Source organism: Dasypus novemcinctus, chromosome 1, assembly GCF_030445035.2.
Source record: "Dasypus novemcinctus isolate mDasNov1 chromosome 1, mDasNov1.1.hap2, whole genome shotgun sequence".
In the NCBI taxonomy this organism is placed as follows: Eukaryota; Metazoa; Chordata; class Mammalia; order Cingulata; family Dasypodidae; genus Dasypus; species Dasypus novemcinctus.
Window position 1 is genome coordinate 137,693,745 of NC_080673.1, and position 18,075 is coordinate 137,711,819.

At 37.4% G+C, this 18,075-nt stretch overlaps 1 protein-coding gene across 1 annotated transcript in view; it reads left to right on the forward strand.

Moving 5' to 3' along the window:
* The window catches only part of LOC101441951 (transmembrane protease serine 11G-like), a 71,976-nt gene that overhangs the window by 12,072 nt on the left and 41,829 nt on the right, over window positions 1-18,075 (forward strand). The window contains exons 2-4 of the mRNA XM_058303712.2: window positions 2,351-2,505; window positions 5,593-5,635; window positions 10,125-10,243. Of these exons, the coding sequence (XP_058159695.2) occupies window positions 2,351-2,505; window positions 5,593-5,635; window positions 10,125-10,243 (317 nt within the window). The remainder of the gene's footprint in view (window positions 1-2,350; window positions 2,506-5,592; window positions 5,636-10,124; window positions 10,244-18,075) is intronic.

Genomic DNA, 18,075 nt, shown 5'->3' on the forward strand with positions numbered 1-18,075 from the left:
TTCCTTATTTTTTTAAGTAGTAAAATTATTTAGTGTTTCCCTTGATGATTTCTATTTCTATACATCATTTTTAGGAAGCAGATTTCTCATTCACAAATACAATGGCAATGAATGAATATAAGCCAAGATTATGAGGAATTGATTTATCTAATCTTTTAACTCCAAGAAGGTTATAAGCCAAGGGATTAAATAAAGTAAAACAGTGGAAAATATGGAAGTTATACAAATAAGGCAGATTTAAAATGTTTTCTCCTCCATGCATGGCATTTAATTGGTAGCATTCAATGATTTTTAATTTTCTGAAAATTGTCAACATAGTAGAATACATTAAATGTCCCCGAAGTAGTAAGTAGTGTACAATTACTGTTTTATTTTATAGATTTATAAAGGAGTAGTTTATAGTCTAAAATTACTATCCATCCACATTTAAACTCTTATGCAAATTACATTTTCTTATTTCACAATTCAGGGCACAGGCTATTTTTTTCTCAGTGTATTGGCCATCTATGAAGAGAATCATTATAAATATTCCACGATTTGACATTTTACTTGGTTAAAATGCAATCTTTGACCCTCAGGTTTGATAAATGGGTCAGACAGAATTCTAGGCTCATACATGGTGGTAACAGTGGGTGCATACTGAGAACATTTCTTATGCCAACAAGAAATCTCAGTAAGATGAGTCCAATATTATTTCATTTCATAACAACAAAAGTGTTTTTAGTCATTATCATATACAAGAATTGTAACTAAGCACATGTGGAAGGAAAGAAAAACTATAAACATAGTCTCTGGTAAAGGGAGTGAGGGATAGGGAGATAACGTGCAATGAGAAACAAACCATAATACAATTCAGAATTGAAAAATTCCTAAGTGCTGGTATAATTAATGCACTTTAGCAGTACCCAAACTTCTGGTTATATATAAGATTATTTGGGGATAGGACAAGGACAGATGATTACCATTAAATTATAATTTATTTTAATAAATATTAGAAAAAATACAACTGTTATGCTTAGCATCTGGCTATATTAAAAATGAGTTCATTTCCTTAAAATCTAGGGAAATTAGTAGTATAGTTGTTGGTGAATATGGCAAAATTTGTGATTATTACTAGTGTAATTTAGAAAACACTACATTGTAGCAATTTTTTAAAAGAGCAATTAATTCTATGACATAGAAAATGAAAACTTCAAATAAGTACTTGAGTTAAAGCTGAAAGATGAATACATTTTTTTTATAACTAGAGAAGTTGGTGATTACCAGACCAGAAAAGCAAGGTACCCTTCCCTCACTCGATGTAACAGGTGTTTTGCTTTATGTTTTGGTTTTGGTTTTGTTTGAACAGGCTAACATCCTCAAAAAAAAAAAAAAAGAAAAAGAAAAAAAGAAAGAAAACCAAATTACAAAACCTTCTTTTTAACACAAATGCTGATTTTATAAGTTTGTTATGTGGGGGTTCTTAAATGCTTCAGGAGACATATAAATATATCACAGGTTAGGGGGAAATGCTATGAAAGTTTTAATTTTTTAGTTTCATTGTTTTTGCAAAATTACCACAATTAGTGCTTTTCTTATCATTTGATAGTGACTACCTGAATTTACCAAGTCTTCCCAGTGAATTCAAACAGAATCCTCTATAATCCTAGCAATTCAAGTTCAAATATCAACTCTCTGGCACAATACTCATGTACTCTCCAAAAATTCTCTATTGTTCAAAAAACTAATAAATTGAAATTCAGAATGCTGAAATACACCCATTACAAAATAAATAGCAGCTTAGAGCAAACAGCACAGAAAAAGCACTGTGTTTGGGATCAGAGCACCTAGCTTTGAATCATGACTCATCCAGCTAATAACATTTGTTTTTTGTTTTTTAATTTTTAAAAAGATTTATTTATATATTTATCTCCTTCCCCCCCACCCACCCATCCCAGTTGTCTGTTCTCTGTGTCTATTGCTGTGTGTTCTTCTTTGTCCGCTTCTGTTGTTGTCAGCAGCATGGGAATCTGTGTTTCTTTTTGTTGCGTCATCTTGTTGGGTCAGCTCTCCGTGTGTGCAGCACCATTCCTGGGCAGGCTGCACTTTCTTTCGCGCTGGGTGGCTCTCCTCACAGGGCGCACTCCTTGCGCGTGGGGCTCCCCTACACGGGGGACACCCCTGCGTGGCAGGGCACTCCTTGTGCACATCAGCACTAGGCATGGGCCAGCTCCACACGGGTCAAGGAGGTCCGGGGTTTGAATCGTGGACTTCCCATGTGGTAGACAGACGCCCTCACCACTGGGCCAAGTCCACTTCCCCAGCTAATAACATTTGCGAAACTGTTTCTATCTCTGTACTGTTACCCGAGATAAACACCTTGAAATCCATGAAGAATTACAAATGGAAGTGGATTTCATTGCTATTGGACATAAAGTAGGTGCTTTGGAGAAGAGAATTAAGGATATTAAAATAGGATTTGGGCATGCCACTTATGCCAGAGGCAGCTGTGGAATAAATGACCAGGTAAATTTCCAGGTTCTATTCCACTTTTTTTGACTTGTTTCCTACCTGGGTACCTGAGAAGAGACCCAACAGAATGGTTTGTTGGTTGCACACCTACTGGTAATGCAATTAACTCTCTTCATCCTAGGGTTTTAGACCTTTCTATCAGGAATCATCATTCCCTGGTCTCCACCTCTTTTGGCATGTCCTGAAAGTCACAGCGCAGGAAGTCAATGACCTCACTATCTTGATACATACCTCATGTGACCCAGGCCTGCCTCTTCCACATGGTCTGCTGGGCAGCTACACTGTGAGGGCCTGGTTGTCATGGCTGCTCCACTTAGTCCTAGGAGCTTTCAGTTACTGCCATGTATTATTCCTTTAAGTCTTGATCCCCTGAATCTCGACTGCAAATAATATAAGTATTTCTTAATACAATTATGCTCAGCTCTCAAGCTTCTATTTTTCTGACATTTCCCATTAATTTTTACAGTGGTAATTTTGGATTCAAATCTCTGTTGTATAGGGAAAATGTTCCTAAGTCATATACAGAGAATTAGGTGGACTCAACTAATTACTACTTTTCTGATGTTGGACAAATCCCTTTAGCCTCAGTACTCTCAACTGGAAAATGGGCTTGATAATACTTATAGAATGAACCTGAAATTGATAGTTAGTAGATCAAGTGTTACAGAGTATGTTAAAGACTTTATATACTATGAAGAGCTGTATAAATTAAAAGTAATAATTACTATCATTATCATTATTGTTAGGGTGACCTGTGCTTCACCCTTACAACCTTACACCCTTACACCTCACCCTGTTTTCTGCCAAACCTGTTTGGAATAAGGTGGTGCAAATTTCAGTAAAGAACTACTCCCTAGCTTTTCATAAGACTTTAAAAGAACCTTCATGAGGCTCTGATTACACTGTGCAAATTTATCAAATGCAGACAGAGAGAACCCCAGACAATCAAGACAGTTTATCAGATATACACAAATGTCATGAAATAGACTTAGCCTCTGGTAGGTATTTTATCATTAAAATGGGAGAGTGAGTAATAGGGAAGTAGCAAAAAGAGAGCTATCAGCACAGAGAACCCTTGGTTACCACAGGCATCTCTCAAGGGATCACAGTTTTAATGCAGTGGCTTGACTGCCTTGGTCAGAGCAATTTTCAACTGTTTACATTTTTCAAACCACCTTATTTTGTTCATCAGGGTCCATCACAACCACAACCACTTCTTTAATCAAGTCTGATACTGAGTTAACATTGACTGAGCACTTGCTATCCATTCATTTGTTCAAAAATATTTATAGAGATCTCATTATGTACTAAAAGTGGGTTTTGTTGCTGGAAAAACTGGTGAAGAGGACAGACAAGGTCCCTGCTGTTATGGAGTTCACAGGCTAATGGTGGCAGACAGAAAATAAACAAAGAATAGATTTCAAATAGAGTAATTTAAACGTATCCTCTAATAGAGAGTGACAGAAGGTAGGTGGCAAGTGAATCATCACTGAAGAGATGGCATTTGAGCTGAGAAGGCATTTATGCAGAAACTGCTGCAGGAAGATCTGGGGAAAGAGCAAGTAGATGGAAGCAAATATGGAGAGCTGAAACAGGAGTGAACTTGTTGAATTCCAAGAAGAGAGGAGGTCTTTGTGTCTGGATCCTATCAAGCCCTGGAAGAGTGGAGAAGATTCAACCAAATAAGAAGGAAAGGGCCATCTCATGTGGACCCTGGAGTCCATGGCAAGGTTAATTCTAAGTGTTATAGGAATCCACTGGATTCTATTTCAAACATTGGAGGGCTATGATATTATTTACATTTTTAAAAGAAGGGACTTTCATTTGATGACTAAACTTGCTTTGACTTCCTGATGTGTAGTATTATCCTTAATAAGTGCGATTTTGTCCCTTACATTTACCCACCCCTGTGTTTTTTGGTTTTATTTTGGTTAGGTTTGGTTTTTTCAGGAGGCACTGGGTATTGACCTCATACACGAGAAGCAGCCACTCAACCAATTGAGCTACATCTGCTCACTCACTCCTGTATTTTGATAACAAGATCTCCTTTATCTAAAATGCACTCCCTACTGCTGTATTTCTAACTTCCCTTTTCCTAGCTGCCAGTATTTCCATTTCTTGGAATCTTTCAATGAGCTACTCAAATTTATTTTCCTTCCGAATTCCTTTCACAACAATTCCACCATTTAGTAGGTATCTTGTGACCTCCTATACTGTTTCATTCTTACCTGTTTTATTGTGTTGGTCACTTTCTATCTTCTCTTCTGGCTCTTCATTCCAATGACCTTGTCCTTCTCCTTACTTCAATTGCTCGCTCCATACTCATGCCATATTCCTTAACATTACCAATAACTGCAATTTCTTCATAAACTCAGTTTTAATCATCCAGCTCTTCAACTACCATCTTTTCAATGCATTGCCTTAGTAACCTGACGTCAGTCTCACTGGGACCTACAGTTCACTGATCCTACCACCTTTTTCTTGTATCCATATGTCCTCACTGCCCTCCTTACCTACCTTAAACTCCACAACCCCTTGTCACACTCATTCCCTGATGTGGACCCTCAGTCCTAAAACACTCTCTCACTCTAAAATAATGGTATACCAAAACTTCAAACCTGGTTAAACGTAACTTTCTATCTACTTTTTGTAACATGCCTGGGGAAAATGGCTAATGTAACATGGCTAGGAAAAAATGCTAATGCATCTCATTTGAAATTCAGAACAACTACCCTCAAGTAGGCCCTCAGTGCTTCTTGGTCATCATACTAATTTAGTCATTCTCTCTATTTAACATCTTCTCAAGTCTCCAATATTGCCTCCTTCATCTTCACAGTCAGCTGATGGTATTTATTCCATTTTACTCACTGGGAGAGTCTGACCAAAGTTAAAGTCTTTGTACTAGAAGCATTAAGAGGAAGGAGAAGGCAAGAAGGGATTTTTAAGTACAAGATTTGTAATTGTGTTTTGATTCCAAATGAATGTTTTATCTCATTTCTCCTCCTGCCATGGATGAAATGATTCATCCCTAGTAAAACCTCTGTTAAATGTAGATGTTTTTTGTTTTGTTTTGTTTTTTAGATGCCTGGCCTGGGGGTTGAACCTGGGACCTCCTATGTAGGAAGTCAGTACTCAGTCATTGAACCACACCCATTCCCCTGCTTTGTTTTTTTCTTTGCTTATTTTTTCGTTTTTTTAGGAGGCACGGGGGAGGGAGGGAAGAACCCAGGACCTCCCATGTGGGAAGCAGGAGGCACTCAGCCACTTAAGCCACATCCACTCCCCAAAAGTAGTTTTTGTATTGCAAATGGCTTGGGGCTCTGTAATCTTATGACACATTCTTTCACTTAATCAATGGAGTGGGTTGAATCATGTCCCACCAAGAAGTATGTTCAAGTTCTAATCCCTGGTACCTATGAATGAGACCTTATTTGGGGAATAGGGTCCTTACAAATGTAATCAAATTAACATGAGGTCATGATGGATTAGGGTGGTCTGTAAATCCAATGCCTGGTATCCCTATAAGGAGAGGGAGCTCACAGAGAAGAAGGCTGTGTAAAGAGAGAGGCAGAGAGTGGATTGATGCAGCCACTAGCCAAGGAATGCCAAATATTGTAAGCTGTAGTTAGGAAGAGGCACGGAGAGAGCCTTCCCTCTAGTCTTCAGAGGGAACATGGCCCTGCCAAAACCATGATTTCAGACTTCTAACCTCCAGAACTGTGAGGAATAAGTTTCTGTTGTTTTAAGCCACCCAGTTTGTGGTAGTTTGTTATAGCAGTGCCAGGAAGTAACCACTGACAAATGTATACCAAGTACTCATGTGGGACAATCTTCCACCAAGATACCAATGAAATTAGCAATTGAAATTAGTCAAGGTTTAAGTTAAAATTAGATTAGTGCTAAACGAAATTAGGAAGAAAATATTTTATTTCTTAAAAAATCTAGGAATATTTTAGGGCATGTCTACATGGTTAAGGAATTAAGCAGGAACAATTTCTCACTTGTGACACATACCTAAGACTGTAATTCAGTCAGAGTGATGTTTGAGGTATTAGAAGTGGAGCAAGTCAACATGTAACCACATCCTTTTGAAGCAAGTCAACATGTAACCACATCCTTTTGAAGACAAGAATTTTGTTACAAACTAAGCTCCCTCTTTCTGAATTATTTTCTATATCTGACTATGAGGGGAAGGCAATGAGATGGGTCAAGTCTTTTCAAGCTTTAAAAAAAAAAATCATTATTTTTCAGCCATTATCTGTTCCAAAGAGAAATCATTCATATTTCCCCAAAAGTCTCTGAGAATTTGTTCAGTAACTTTCATAACAATTTGTGTACACTGCACTCCTTCTTTATAAAAGTGAGCTACTTGAGAGGACAATTCATCTTTATATTCTCCACTTTTTACACACAGTGATGCTCAATAAATATATGCTGGATTAACTAATGAATAAATGCATTAGTTAAGTTTACTTCTACCTTCATTTACATGCTCTTCCTCAAAATGTCCCAGGTTCACATATTTCCTTATCTTTGCTTATGCTATTCCCTCTGCTTGGACAATATGTGACCCTTGCCAATTTCTCCTTCTCAGACTTCAAGATCCAGTTCAAAGGACACTTTCTCTAAGACAAAAGCATTTGCACCCACTCATCTCTCATAGCATATTGGGCATAATTACATCATAACATTTATCACTTGTATCATAGTCATCTAGATCACACATTGTTGAAGATAAGAGACTGAGACTATGTCTTATTTATTTATTTTATTCTATTTATTTATTTTATTTTTTCTTAAAACATTTTTAATACATTAATAAGTCAATGAAAACATTACATGAGATTCAGGATTGAAAGGATGTAGTCCCCCATGAAGATTTCAAAGCCTAACTTTTTCACCTCAACCTTAATTTAAAAATACTTTTTTGCTGAAAATGCTGACCATCATCTGAGTCTTCATCAAGTCGTAATCTTTTTGCTGCTGGAGGGTCTTGCCTCGATGTTGATGGCCGCTGATTGATCAGGGTGATGGTTGCTGAAGGCTGGGTGGCAATGGCAATATCCAGACATAGCTAGCCAGCCAGGGTCCCACAGCCTCTTATTTATTTTTGAAACTCCAGAGATTAGTGTTTGACTGACACTCAGAAGAAACTCCGTATATGCCAACTGAATAAGTTCATGATTGTCTATGGTCTTCTATTAATCAGAGTGATGGAAACTTTCATCACCTCTTGCCTGTGCCCCAGAACTATCCTACCTCTTCTGAAATCACTTCAGAGGTTTGCAGATTGTAATGCTCTTATTTTGCCACCAACCAAAGAATAGGAGGTCAGAATAACTTTAGCTCCTCCCAGAAACCCAGAACTCAGAATTAGGGATACCTGAGATATTTAAACCAGAGCTCAGATCACTTCTTCTGGGGTGGGGAAATTACCTCTAGGTTCTCATTTGCCTAGATACCAGTCATACCAGGTACATCCCCAATCCTTTCAGATCACTGATTCCCAGAAGGTAAGCCTAAACTGACACGTTCAATATTTAGCTAGGACATACTATCCACTTTATTACGATCAGCCACCAATTCCAGGTACAGTGATTCATTCTCCCTCTTTTCCATGTGTAATTTTAACAGAATAACCAGAAACTGACCCATCTCCATTTTATATGCTCAGAACCATATTACTGACAAGTTTTTTTCCCCAGATTATATCTCTCTGAACAACCCATCATGTCTCATCCTAGGTGGTCTCAGCTCAATAATTGGTCAGATATGTTTTTTAGACTGTGAGCCCTGACATTAGGATAGGGGCAGAGTTTTGTTACATTTCCCTGTCTACACAAGGATTTCCCATGTTTTTGGCCATATTTGCATATCACTGATACTATTACTGTCTTAATATTTTTCTTTAAATTGACTCTCTATTTTACTCAAATAAATATAGCCTAATCCTAAACAATATCATTTATAAAAATCACAGATTTTAAGCATATAACACTATTAAATAGATACGCATTATATACGACCAGTGATTCTCATGCCACAGAGATTCTGGAACCAAAATCCTGAGTTATCACTGTTTATTTGTTTGTTCTATATATAATAACTTCTTCGTTTTGCTAATCACTCTTTTATAATTGTCTTTCTTCTATTTCCTTATCTTCTGTCTGCCCAATTTTAGATGCCCTTCATGTGCATTACAGATTACTTGCCCTATAAATGTGAATTATAAGTTAAAGTATGGAGGTATGAAAAGAACCTAAGCAGCAACTCCTAGTTCTCACTCACCCAATATCCAACTTTGGATTATTCTGAGACTCTGTATAGTCACCTTAGAATAAGAGGAGTGACCCAGCTCCCCTCACTTTCTGAAGCTCATTGTGATTTGAAGCACATGAATCATATATATGGTATTAATTGATTCACAAAGAAAAAAAGTACTTCAGAACGTCTAGTCCAAGGGTTTTTTGTTCCATGGACCTCTTTGCCAGTCAGGTGAAAACCACGGACCCCTTACTAAGTCCACACTATACTGTGTATTATTTAATTAATATATCACACCCACACCAACACATCCCCACAGAATAATGGTTTTTTAAATTTCAATTCAAGCTCTCAGACCCCTTGTTAAGTACCTCTGGTCTGTTCTAATGGCTTAGGAAGTTTATGAAACATTATATTGAGTAGTCAAATATAGCATAATGCTGAATTTCTAATCAAAATATAAAGTCAAATGTTAATTACAGTTTTATTGGTAGCACTTTTTCTAATTTCTTATAGAAAAATGCATTCAAATGTTACCAAATGTAATATACACTAACCATGAATTTTTAAAAAATTCCAAAACTGAGAGCCTGGTATTAAAGTCCTGTTTGTTTTTAATATAAAACTCTCTTTCAAAAGGCCAGCAATATTGGATAGAAGAAAAAGTTCATTAGAACCATGGATGATTGTCCTTATAATTGTGGCTGTTGTGTTGATTCTGGTAATAATCATCAGTCTCCTTGTTTACTTTTTGGCATATGGTAAGTATCTATCTCCTTGTATTGTTTTGAAATTTTGAAGACCATTCAATTTATTTCAAAACCTTGGTACTTTCGAGTATTTCAGAATGTGATTTTCATTTGAATAAAGTTGTATGCATTTGGAAAATGATAATCCTTTATACATATAAATTACATCTAGTATTAAACTTTTCTTAGTTCGCTATGATGTTTCTTCTTAAGCAACACAACACCTAATATGAATCAATAGATTCATACCCTATGGCATTTTGTGGATTAATAATATTTAAGAGACTAAGAGTAAAATTTGTTTTAGTAGAAATTCTAAATTTAAAGTCAACTTAATGAGAATGTTGCATTTTATCATTATTTAATTAGCAGATTAAATTTATCAGTTATTACTAACAGGTGATAACCTTGGTGACTGTGAGAATGGTGAGAATGTGTGATCTTAAAAAATGGTTAAAAGGAGGTATTGGCCAGCAGCTATTGAATGTTTAATTCCCAGGAGTTCACCAATCATGTGACTTTTTCTAGGCCATCTCCTCTTCTAGTTATACAACCCAAAATGATTGAACAGAAACTGCTCATTTTTGTTCTCCTTTCCAGATCAGAAGATTCACTATTATCAGGCTTCCTTCCAGATACCCAGTATTGAATACAATCCTGATTTTTCAGTAGAACACTCAAAAAATGGTTCTGACTTGAAGAAAAAGATCAATAATGAGGTAAGTCTGAGCTTTTCCATCATCTCTACCCTGACAATACTACTGTGAAAAAGGTTAGAGTAAGAAACTAATTGAGAACATGCCTGTAATGTGTTGAATTGTGTCTCCCTCAAAAATACGTCCAAGTCTTAACTCCCAGTACCTCAACATGTGACCTTATTTGGAATAAAGGTCATTGTAGATATACGTTGAATATGGATCTTGAAATGACACTATTGAAGAGAGTGACTAAGTCCAATGACTAAATTCCTTATAAGAGATAGAAAAGAGGAAGACACAGATGCAGTGAGAGGCCATGTGAAGACAGAAGCAGAGACAAATTATGACGCCCCAAGCCAACTGTGATAGATTGAATCATATACCCAAACAAAAAACAGGTTCTTAATCTTAATCTTCATTCCTTTGGGTGTGAACCCATTTGTAAATAGGACATTTTGAAGATGTATCTCAATTAAAGTATGGATTAATTTGTGAATAGGGTTTTCTAAGATCCCAGTTAGGTGTTGCCAAATTTTATCAGAGTAGGTCTTAATCCACATTACTGGAAATTTATAAAGTGAAGTAGAAGGCAGAGAAAGCCATAGAAGGAGAACCAAGAACATGCTATGTGATGGAGGACCATCATCAACAGAATACTACTAACCCTGGGAGAGAGCATGGCTTTGCTGATGCCTCAGTTTTGTGCTTCTACCCTCCCAAATCATGAGCCAGTAATTCCTGTTGTTAAGCCAATTCATTGTGTGGTAATTTTCACGGCAGTTACTGGGAAAACAAGGCCATTTTAGTGCCAGAAAGTGGGGTGCTGTTATACAAATACCTAAAAATGTGGAAGCGGCTTTGAAATTGGGTAATTAGTAGAGAGTGGAATAATTTTGAGGTGCTTGATAGAAAAAGACTAGATTGCTTTGAAGAGATTGTCAATAGAGACCTGATTTTAGCCATTTCTGATGAGGGCTCAGAAATACATGACAGCTGTAGTTTCTATTGTCTTAGAGAATATATATATCATCATGAAAAGAACGTTGGTTGAAATATGGAGATTAAAGGTGCTTCTCTTGAAGGCTTGAGAGGAAATGATGAATGTATTATTGAAATCTGGAGGAAAATCAATCCTTGTTATAAAGTAGCAGAGAACTTGGTGAAATTCTGTTCTGATGGAATTTCAGATGGAAGGCAGAACTTTCAAGTTTGATGATCTTGAATATTCACTTGAGGATATTTCCAGGCTAAGTGTAAATTTTGCAGCCTGGTTTCTTCTTGTTGCTTATAGGAAAGTGAGAGAGGAAGTGGTTAAACTGAGGACTGAACTGCCAAAACAAAGGAACCAGCATTTGATGATTAGGAAAATTCTCAGCATATTCAGAGAGCCAGGACTAGGGCCAGAAGCAGTTATTATCATCATACTTCCTGAGCTTGAAGGTGAGCCCCAAACAATGGTATTCCATACAAGGATTTTGCTGAATAGTTATTTGCTAAGGAGATTTGGCATATGACTCATGGGGCCAGTAACCATCTCAGAGGAAATCAAAATTGAAAATTCAATTACCTAGGAAAGGTCTGTGGAAAATCATTGTGCCTGATGGCTCAGAACCTACTACATGCAAAATTGACAAGGTTTCTGAGAATTTTGTATCAGCAAAAGCACTGCCAGCCTGGACTGAAAGGAACAAAGATGAGATAAAATGAAAGAAAAATGACTTCAAGCATAGAACTATGGAAGCAGAGCTATGAACAAAGAGCTCACGTTGGACCGAAAGAGAGGGGATCCCACCCCTGCCTTAGTATAGGGTGGAGCTTACACAAAAGCATTTGGAGAAGGTGGGCCTTCTGCACCATTGTTTAGGGACAGTCGGGCAGTCACCTCAGTATTCCGACAGTATAGGAACTATGCCTCTGTGTTCGGGGAGAACACTGACCCAGCACTTGGTAAGGATGTGCTGCCACTCCAACAGACCAGGAAAACAAACAAAAAAAGTTCACAGATGACTTTCAGACTTGGGAATCTAAAGAGTTTTCCCTACTGGGTTTCAGACTTGCTTCAGACTGACACATTTTTTTCCTTCCAATTTTCCTCTTCTGAAATGGGAATGTCTATTCTATGCCAGTCCCAACGTTGAACATTTTCTCTAGCTCAAAAATGGCACTCTTGCATCTGTGCCATCAACCACAATCCTCACCCACCTCTTGGTTTACTGTGCTATTCAGTTCCTAGATTACTCTCTAGCATTCTGTCAGTTGGCATTTACATACCTAGACTACCATTTTCAGACACATACCCATTTATAAACTAGCTGTTGCTCACTATTTCTTACCATCCACTCTATACATTTCCACACTTTTACAGTAAAGCTAATGAAAGCTTCTACATACATTAAACATCAGTAGCCCATCTCAGTTCTCTTATCTCCATTAGGAATCTACCACCTACCACCAGGTCTTGAGGATATTTTCCCACAATTTCTTCTAGAAGTTTTATGGTTCTTGCTTTTATCTTTAGGTTTTTTATCCATTTTGAGTTAATTTTAGGATAAGGTGTGAGATAGTGGTCCTCTTTCCATCTTTCAGCTATGGATATCCAATTCTTTCAGAACCACTTGTTGAATGGACTGTTCTGCCTGAGCAATGTGGGTTTGACAGTCTAGTAAAAAAAATCACTTGACCATACATTTGAGGGTCTGTTTCTGAACAATCAGTTTGGTTCCATTGGTCTATGTGTCTGTCTTTATGCTAGTACCATGCTGTTTTTACCACTATAGGTAGGTAATATGATTTAAAGTCTGGAGATGAGGGTTTGCTTTTCCTTTTTATGATGTTTCTGGCTATTCAGAACCCCTAACCTTCCAAATAAATTTGATAATCATGTTTTCAATTTTTTTCAAAAAGTTGGTGGAATTTTCATTGGGATTTCATTGAACCTGTGTATCAATTTGAGTAGAACTGATGTCTTAATGATATTTAGTCTTCCAACCCATGAGCATGAAATGGTCTTCCAATTCTTTTTTTGATTTCTTTTAACATTGAGTTGCAGTTTTCTGAATACAAGTGCAGTGCATCATTTCTTAATTATTATTGACTATTTGTGCTTTATCTGTCATTTTATTTCCACCACTCTTTCGACAGTTTTGGTTACTTTAATTGATATGATCTTCATTTCTAGACTCTCTTCCAGGCCTCTCTCCCTTGTCTTTTCCTTTCAGATTCTAGCACACCCTTTTGTATTTCCTAAAAATCTGGTCTGTTGCTTAGAAATTCTCTCAGTTTCTGTTTATCTATAAATATTCTAAAATGCCCTCATTTTTGATAAACAGTCTTGCTGGATATAAGATTCTTGGCTGGAGGTTTTCTTCTTATGTTGTCTTAAATATATCATACCACTGTCTTCTGGACACTACGATTTCTTGTGAAAAATCAGCATTTAATTTTTTGAGGTATTCCTTATATGTTATGCATTGCTTTTCTCTTGCTGTTCTCAGAATTCTTTCTTTGTCTTTGGCATTTGACATTCTGATGATTATGTGTCTTGGAGTTGGTCTATTTGGATTTTTTCAAATGGGAGTATGTTGTTCTTCTTGGACATCGATATCTGTGTCCTTCAATAAGGTTGGGAAATTTTCTACCATTATTTCTTCAAATATTTCTTCTGCCCCTTTTCACTTCTCTTCCCCTTCCGGGATACCCATGACATGAATGTTTGCATGAATTTTGCTATCACGTAGTTCCCTGAAACCTAGTTCAATTTTTTCCATTTTTTCTTCATCTGTTCTTTTGTACTTTCACTTTCAGAGGCCATTTCTTCAAGCTCACCCATCCTTTATTCTGCTTCCTCAGATCTGCTATTATATGATTCCAATATTTTTTAAATTTCATTTATTGCACCTCTAATTCCCATAAGATCTGCTATTTTTCTAAGTATGCTTTCAAATTCTTCTCAGTGCTCATACAGCATGTTCTCAATATCCTTAGTCTCTCGCCATCCAATTGAATTTATTAAAGAGATTTGTTTGAACATCTATGATTAGTTGTCTCAACTCCTTTATGTCATCTGGAGGCTTATATTGTTTCTTTAACTGGGCCATAGCTTCCTGTTTCTTGGTGTGGACTATAATTTTTTTTTGGTGTCTTGACATCTGGCTTACTAGAGTATTTATTCTGGGTGCAGTTCTCTTTTTAGTTTAGAGCTTTCTTGCCCTTTCTCCCTTGCTGGTTGTGCAGTAGGAGCCAAGGATGTAGTTGATGCTATAAGCTGTGGAGGTTCAAGCTGCCTTCATTGCTCCAGGGACCAATGAACTTCTCCCAACTTCCTCCTTTGCCAGGGGTAGGGATAGAGACACAGCTGTGTGGAATAATCCAAGTCATGCAGGCATAGACTTCAGTTACCCAGAGATACTGATGAAGCTTCATGTCCCTTTCTCCCCTGTCTGTGGCAAGGATTGAGCTGCAGGTGTGGGCAGCGATCTATCCAGTACAGGTCCAGATGATGACAGTTGTCCCAATAGACTTCTGATTATTCAGTGTGTGCTAGCCAAAAGTACCTGCAGTTACCTGGATAGGCTGGTGCAGGGTTCACCAGCCTCCTCCCTGCCAGAGGTGGGGCTGAGGCCTACTCTAAGGCTGCAGGCCAATCTGGGTGGAAGAAACTGGTTCCTACTATCACTGTGATTTTCAGTCAACTGGGCTTCCCCTCAGGCTGGGGAGAGAGTCAAAATGGCAGCTACCAGCCTGTTTCTGACTTGGGCAGATTCACACCCCAGCTGTTCCAAGGGTTATACTTTAAACAGCCAAGTCTGCTAATCAGTAGCCAAAATCTGTAGCCAAACATCTCATCCCGTTTTGGGGAAAGGGAGCTTTCAGTTCCAGCCACAGAACAGCTACAGGGGCAGCTTGTCCTGCCAAAGTAGGATAATTGCTGGCCTCCATGGCTCAGCTGGTAATTTCCCAGAGAGGCTGGCACAGGTTCCCACAGCTTCCACCCTCCTGGAGGTGGTGCCAGGGACTAGGCTAGAGCTGCAATCTGATCTGGATGGAAAGAAGTCGGTCCCCACCAGCACTGATTTTCAGTCCTCCCAGCTTCCTTTCATGCCATGCATGGTTTTAAGATGGCAGCTACTGGACTCTTTCTGACTTTGACAGACTCAAACTTTAGCAGTTCTTAGGATTATACTTTAACCCACTGAATTTACTAATCAGTAGCTGAAGTTGGTGCTCAACTGCCTCTTCCTCCCCCTTTTTTGGGAAGTGGAGCTTTCAATTCCAGCCATGGAACAGCTCCCAAGGCCACTTATGCCTCCAGTAGAGGATGGGCACTGGACTCCATGGTGTGGAGCACTCTACTTACGAATCTTCTCTACAGATGGGCAGTCTCCTCCTTCCATTCTTTCAAGTATGTTGCAGCATGCTCTTTTGGCTTCCTGATACCCCAAAACAGGTGCTTCAGCTAGCCTCAGATAGCTCTGGGTGTTTGCTAGATGCCCTGTAGCAGGAGCTGACTCTAGGAGTGCCTTACTCTGCCACCATCTTGCTGATTCTCTCATTGTAGTTTTAATTTGCATTCCCTTAATAGCCAGGGATGTCAACCATTTTTTTCATGTGTATTTTTTTTTTTGCCATTTTTATTTCTTCTTTAGAAAAATATCTGTTTGGGTATTTTTCCCACTTTTTAATTTGGATCATTTGTCTTTTTATTGTTGAGTTATAGGATTTCTTTTTAGATCATGGATATTTGTCCTTTGTCAGATATGTGTTCTCCAAATATTTTCTCCCATCATGTAGGATGCTTTTCTACCCTCTTCACAAAGTCCTTTGAAGAGCAGAAGTGTTTAATTTTGAGGTGGTCCCATTTATCTATTTTTTTCTTTCACTGCTTTTGCTTTGAGTGGAAGGTTAAAGAGACCCCCACCTACTAAAAGAACTTGAAGATGTTTCCCTACCTTATGTTCTGGGACTTTTATGGCCTGGCTGTTATGTTTAGGTCTTTCATCAGTCTTCTTTTTATGCAGCAACAGGAACAAATTCTTGAACCTTCTGCAGTGGGAGAGAGGTGCTCCCTGGTCTGCTGCATCTCTTATCTTTTTTTTTTCCTGATAAAAACACTTTGAAAGAGAGGAATAGAATGTTCTCAATATGAAAATGTCACGGTCAACATTATACTGAACAGGAAGAGGGTGAAAACTTTCCCTCTATGAGACAAGGTGGCACAAGGGATTGAGCACCTCTCTCCCACTGCAGAAGGTTCAAGAATTGGTTCCTGATACTGCATAAAAAGAAGACACAGAAGAACACCCAGCAAATGGACACAGAAAGCAGACAGCAAGTGCAAAAAACAGTGGGGCGGAGAGAATAAATAAAACTAAACTAAAATTTAAAAAAAACACCGGTAAAAGAAATCAAAGAAGACCTGAACAAGTGGAAGAACAGTCCATGTTCATGGACTAGAAGACTAAATATCATGGAGATGCCAATTCTATCCAAACTGTTTTAAGGATTCAATGCAATCCCAATCAAAATTCCAACAGCCTTCTTTATATAAATAGAAAAGTCAATTACCAAATTTATATGGAAGGGAAAGGGGTCCTGAATAGCCAAAAACTTTCTAAAAAGGAAAAGTGAAGACTGAGGGCTTAAGTTTCCTGATCTTGAAGTGTATTTTAAAGCTACATTGCTCAAAGCAGCATGGTATTGACATAAAGACAGATGCATAGATCAATAGATTTTCTCAAATGTCTTTTTTCCATCAATCAAGAAGATTATGTGGGTTTTTTCTTCAATTTGTTAATTGGTGTATTATGTTAATTGATTCTTATGTTGAACCATCATTTCATACCAGGAATAAAACATGCTTGATCATGGTGTATACTTTTTTAATATGCTGTTGGGCTCAATTTGCAAGTATTTTATTGAGAATTTTTGGATCTCTGTTCATTAGATTGGTCTATAATTTTCTTTTCTGGTAGTATCTTTATCTGGCATTGTTATTAAGGTGATGTTAGCATTATAAAATGTGTTGGGCAATTTTTCCTCCTTTTCAATTTTTTAGGAGTTTAAACAGGATTCGTATTAATTCTTCTTAAGTATTTGGTAGAATTCACCTATAAATAATTGAGTCATGGACTTCGTTGGGAGATTTTTGATGACTCATCTCTTTACTTGTGTTTGGTTTATTGAGTTACTGTATTTCTTGTAGAGTCATTGTAGATTGTGCATTTCTAGGAATTTGTCCATTTCATCTTTGTTGTTTAATTTGTTGGCACACAGGTTCTCATAATGTCCTCTTATGATCCTTTTTAATATCTGCATGTTCATTTTTTTATTTCAAACTAAAGAAAAAAAGTATTTGTATCTTTTCTCTTTTTTTTTCTTTGTTAGCCAAGCTAAAGGTTTGTCAATTTTATTGATCTTCTCAAAGAACCAGATAATGGTTTTGTTGATTTTCTGTATTTTTTTGTTCTCAATTTCATTTATATACGCCCTAATCTTTGTTATTTATTTCTTTCTGTTTGCTTTGGGATTGGTTTGTTATTATTTTCCTAGTTCTTCCAGCTGTTCAATTAGGTCTTGGACTTTAGCCCTTTCTTCTTTTGTAATGCAGACATTTAGGGCATAAATTTCCCTCGTCACTGTATCCCATAAGTTTTAATAAGTTATGTTCTCATTTTCATTTTTCTTGAGATATCTGCTAATTTCTCTTGCAATATTTTCTCTGACCCACTGATTGTTTAGGACTGTGTTTTTGTTGTTTTTTTTTAAGATTTATTTTTATTTATTTGATTCCCCTCCCCTCCCCCGGTTGTCTGTTTTCTGTGTCTTTTTGCTGCGTCTTGTTTCTTTGTCCGCTT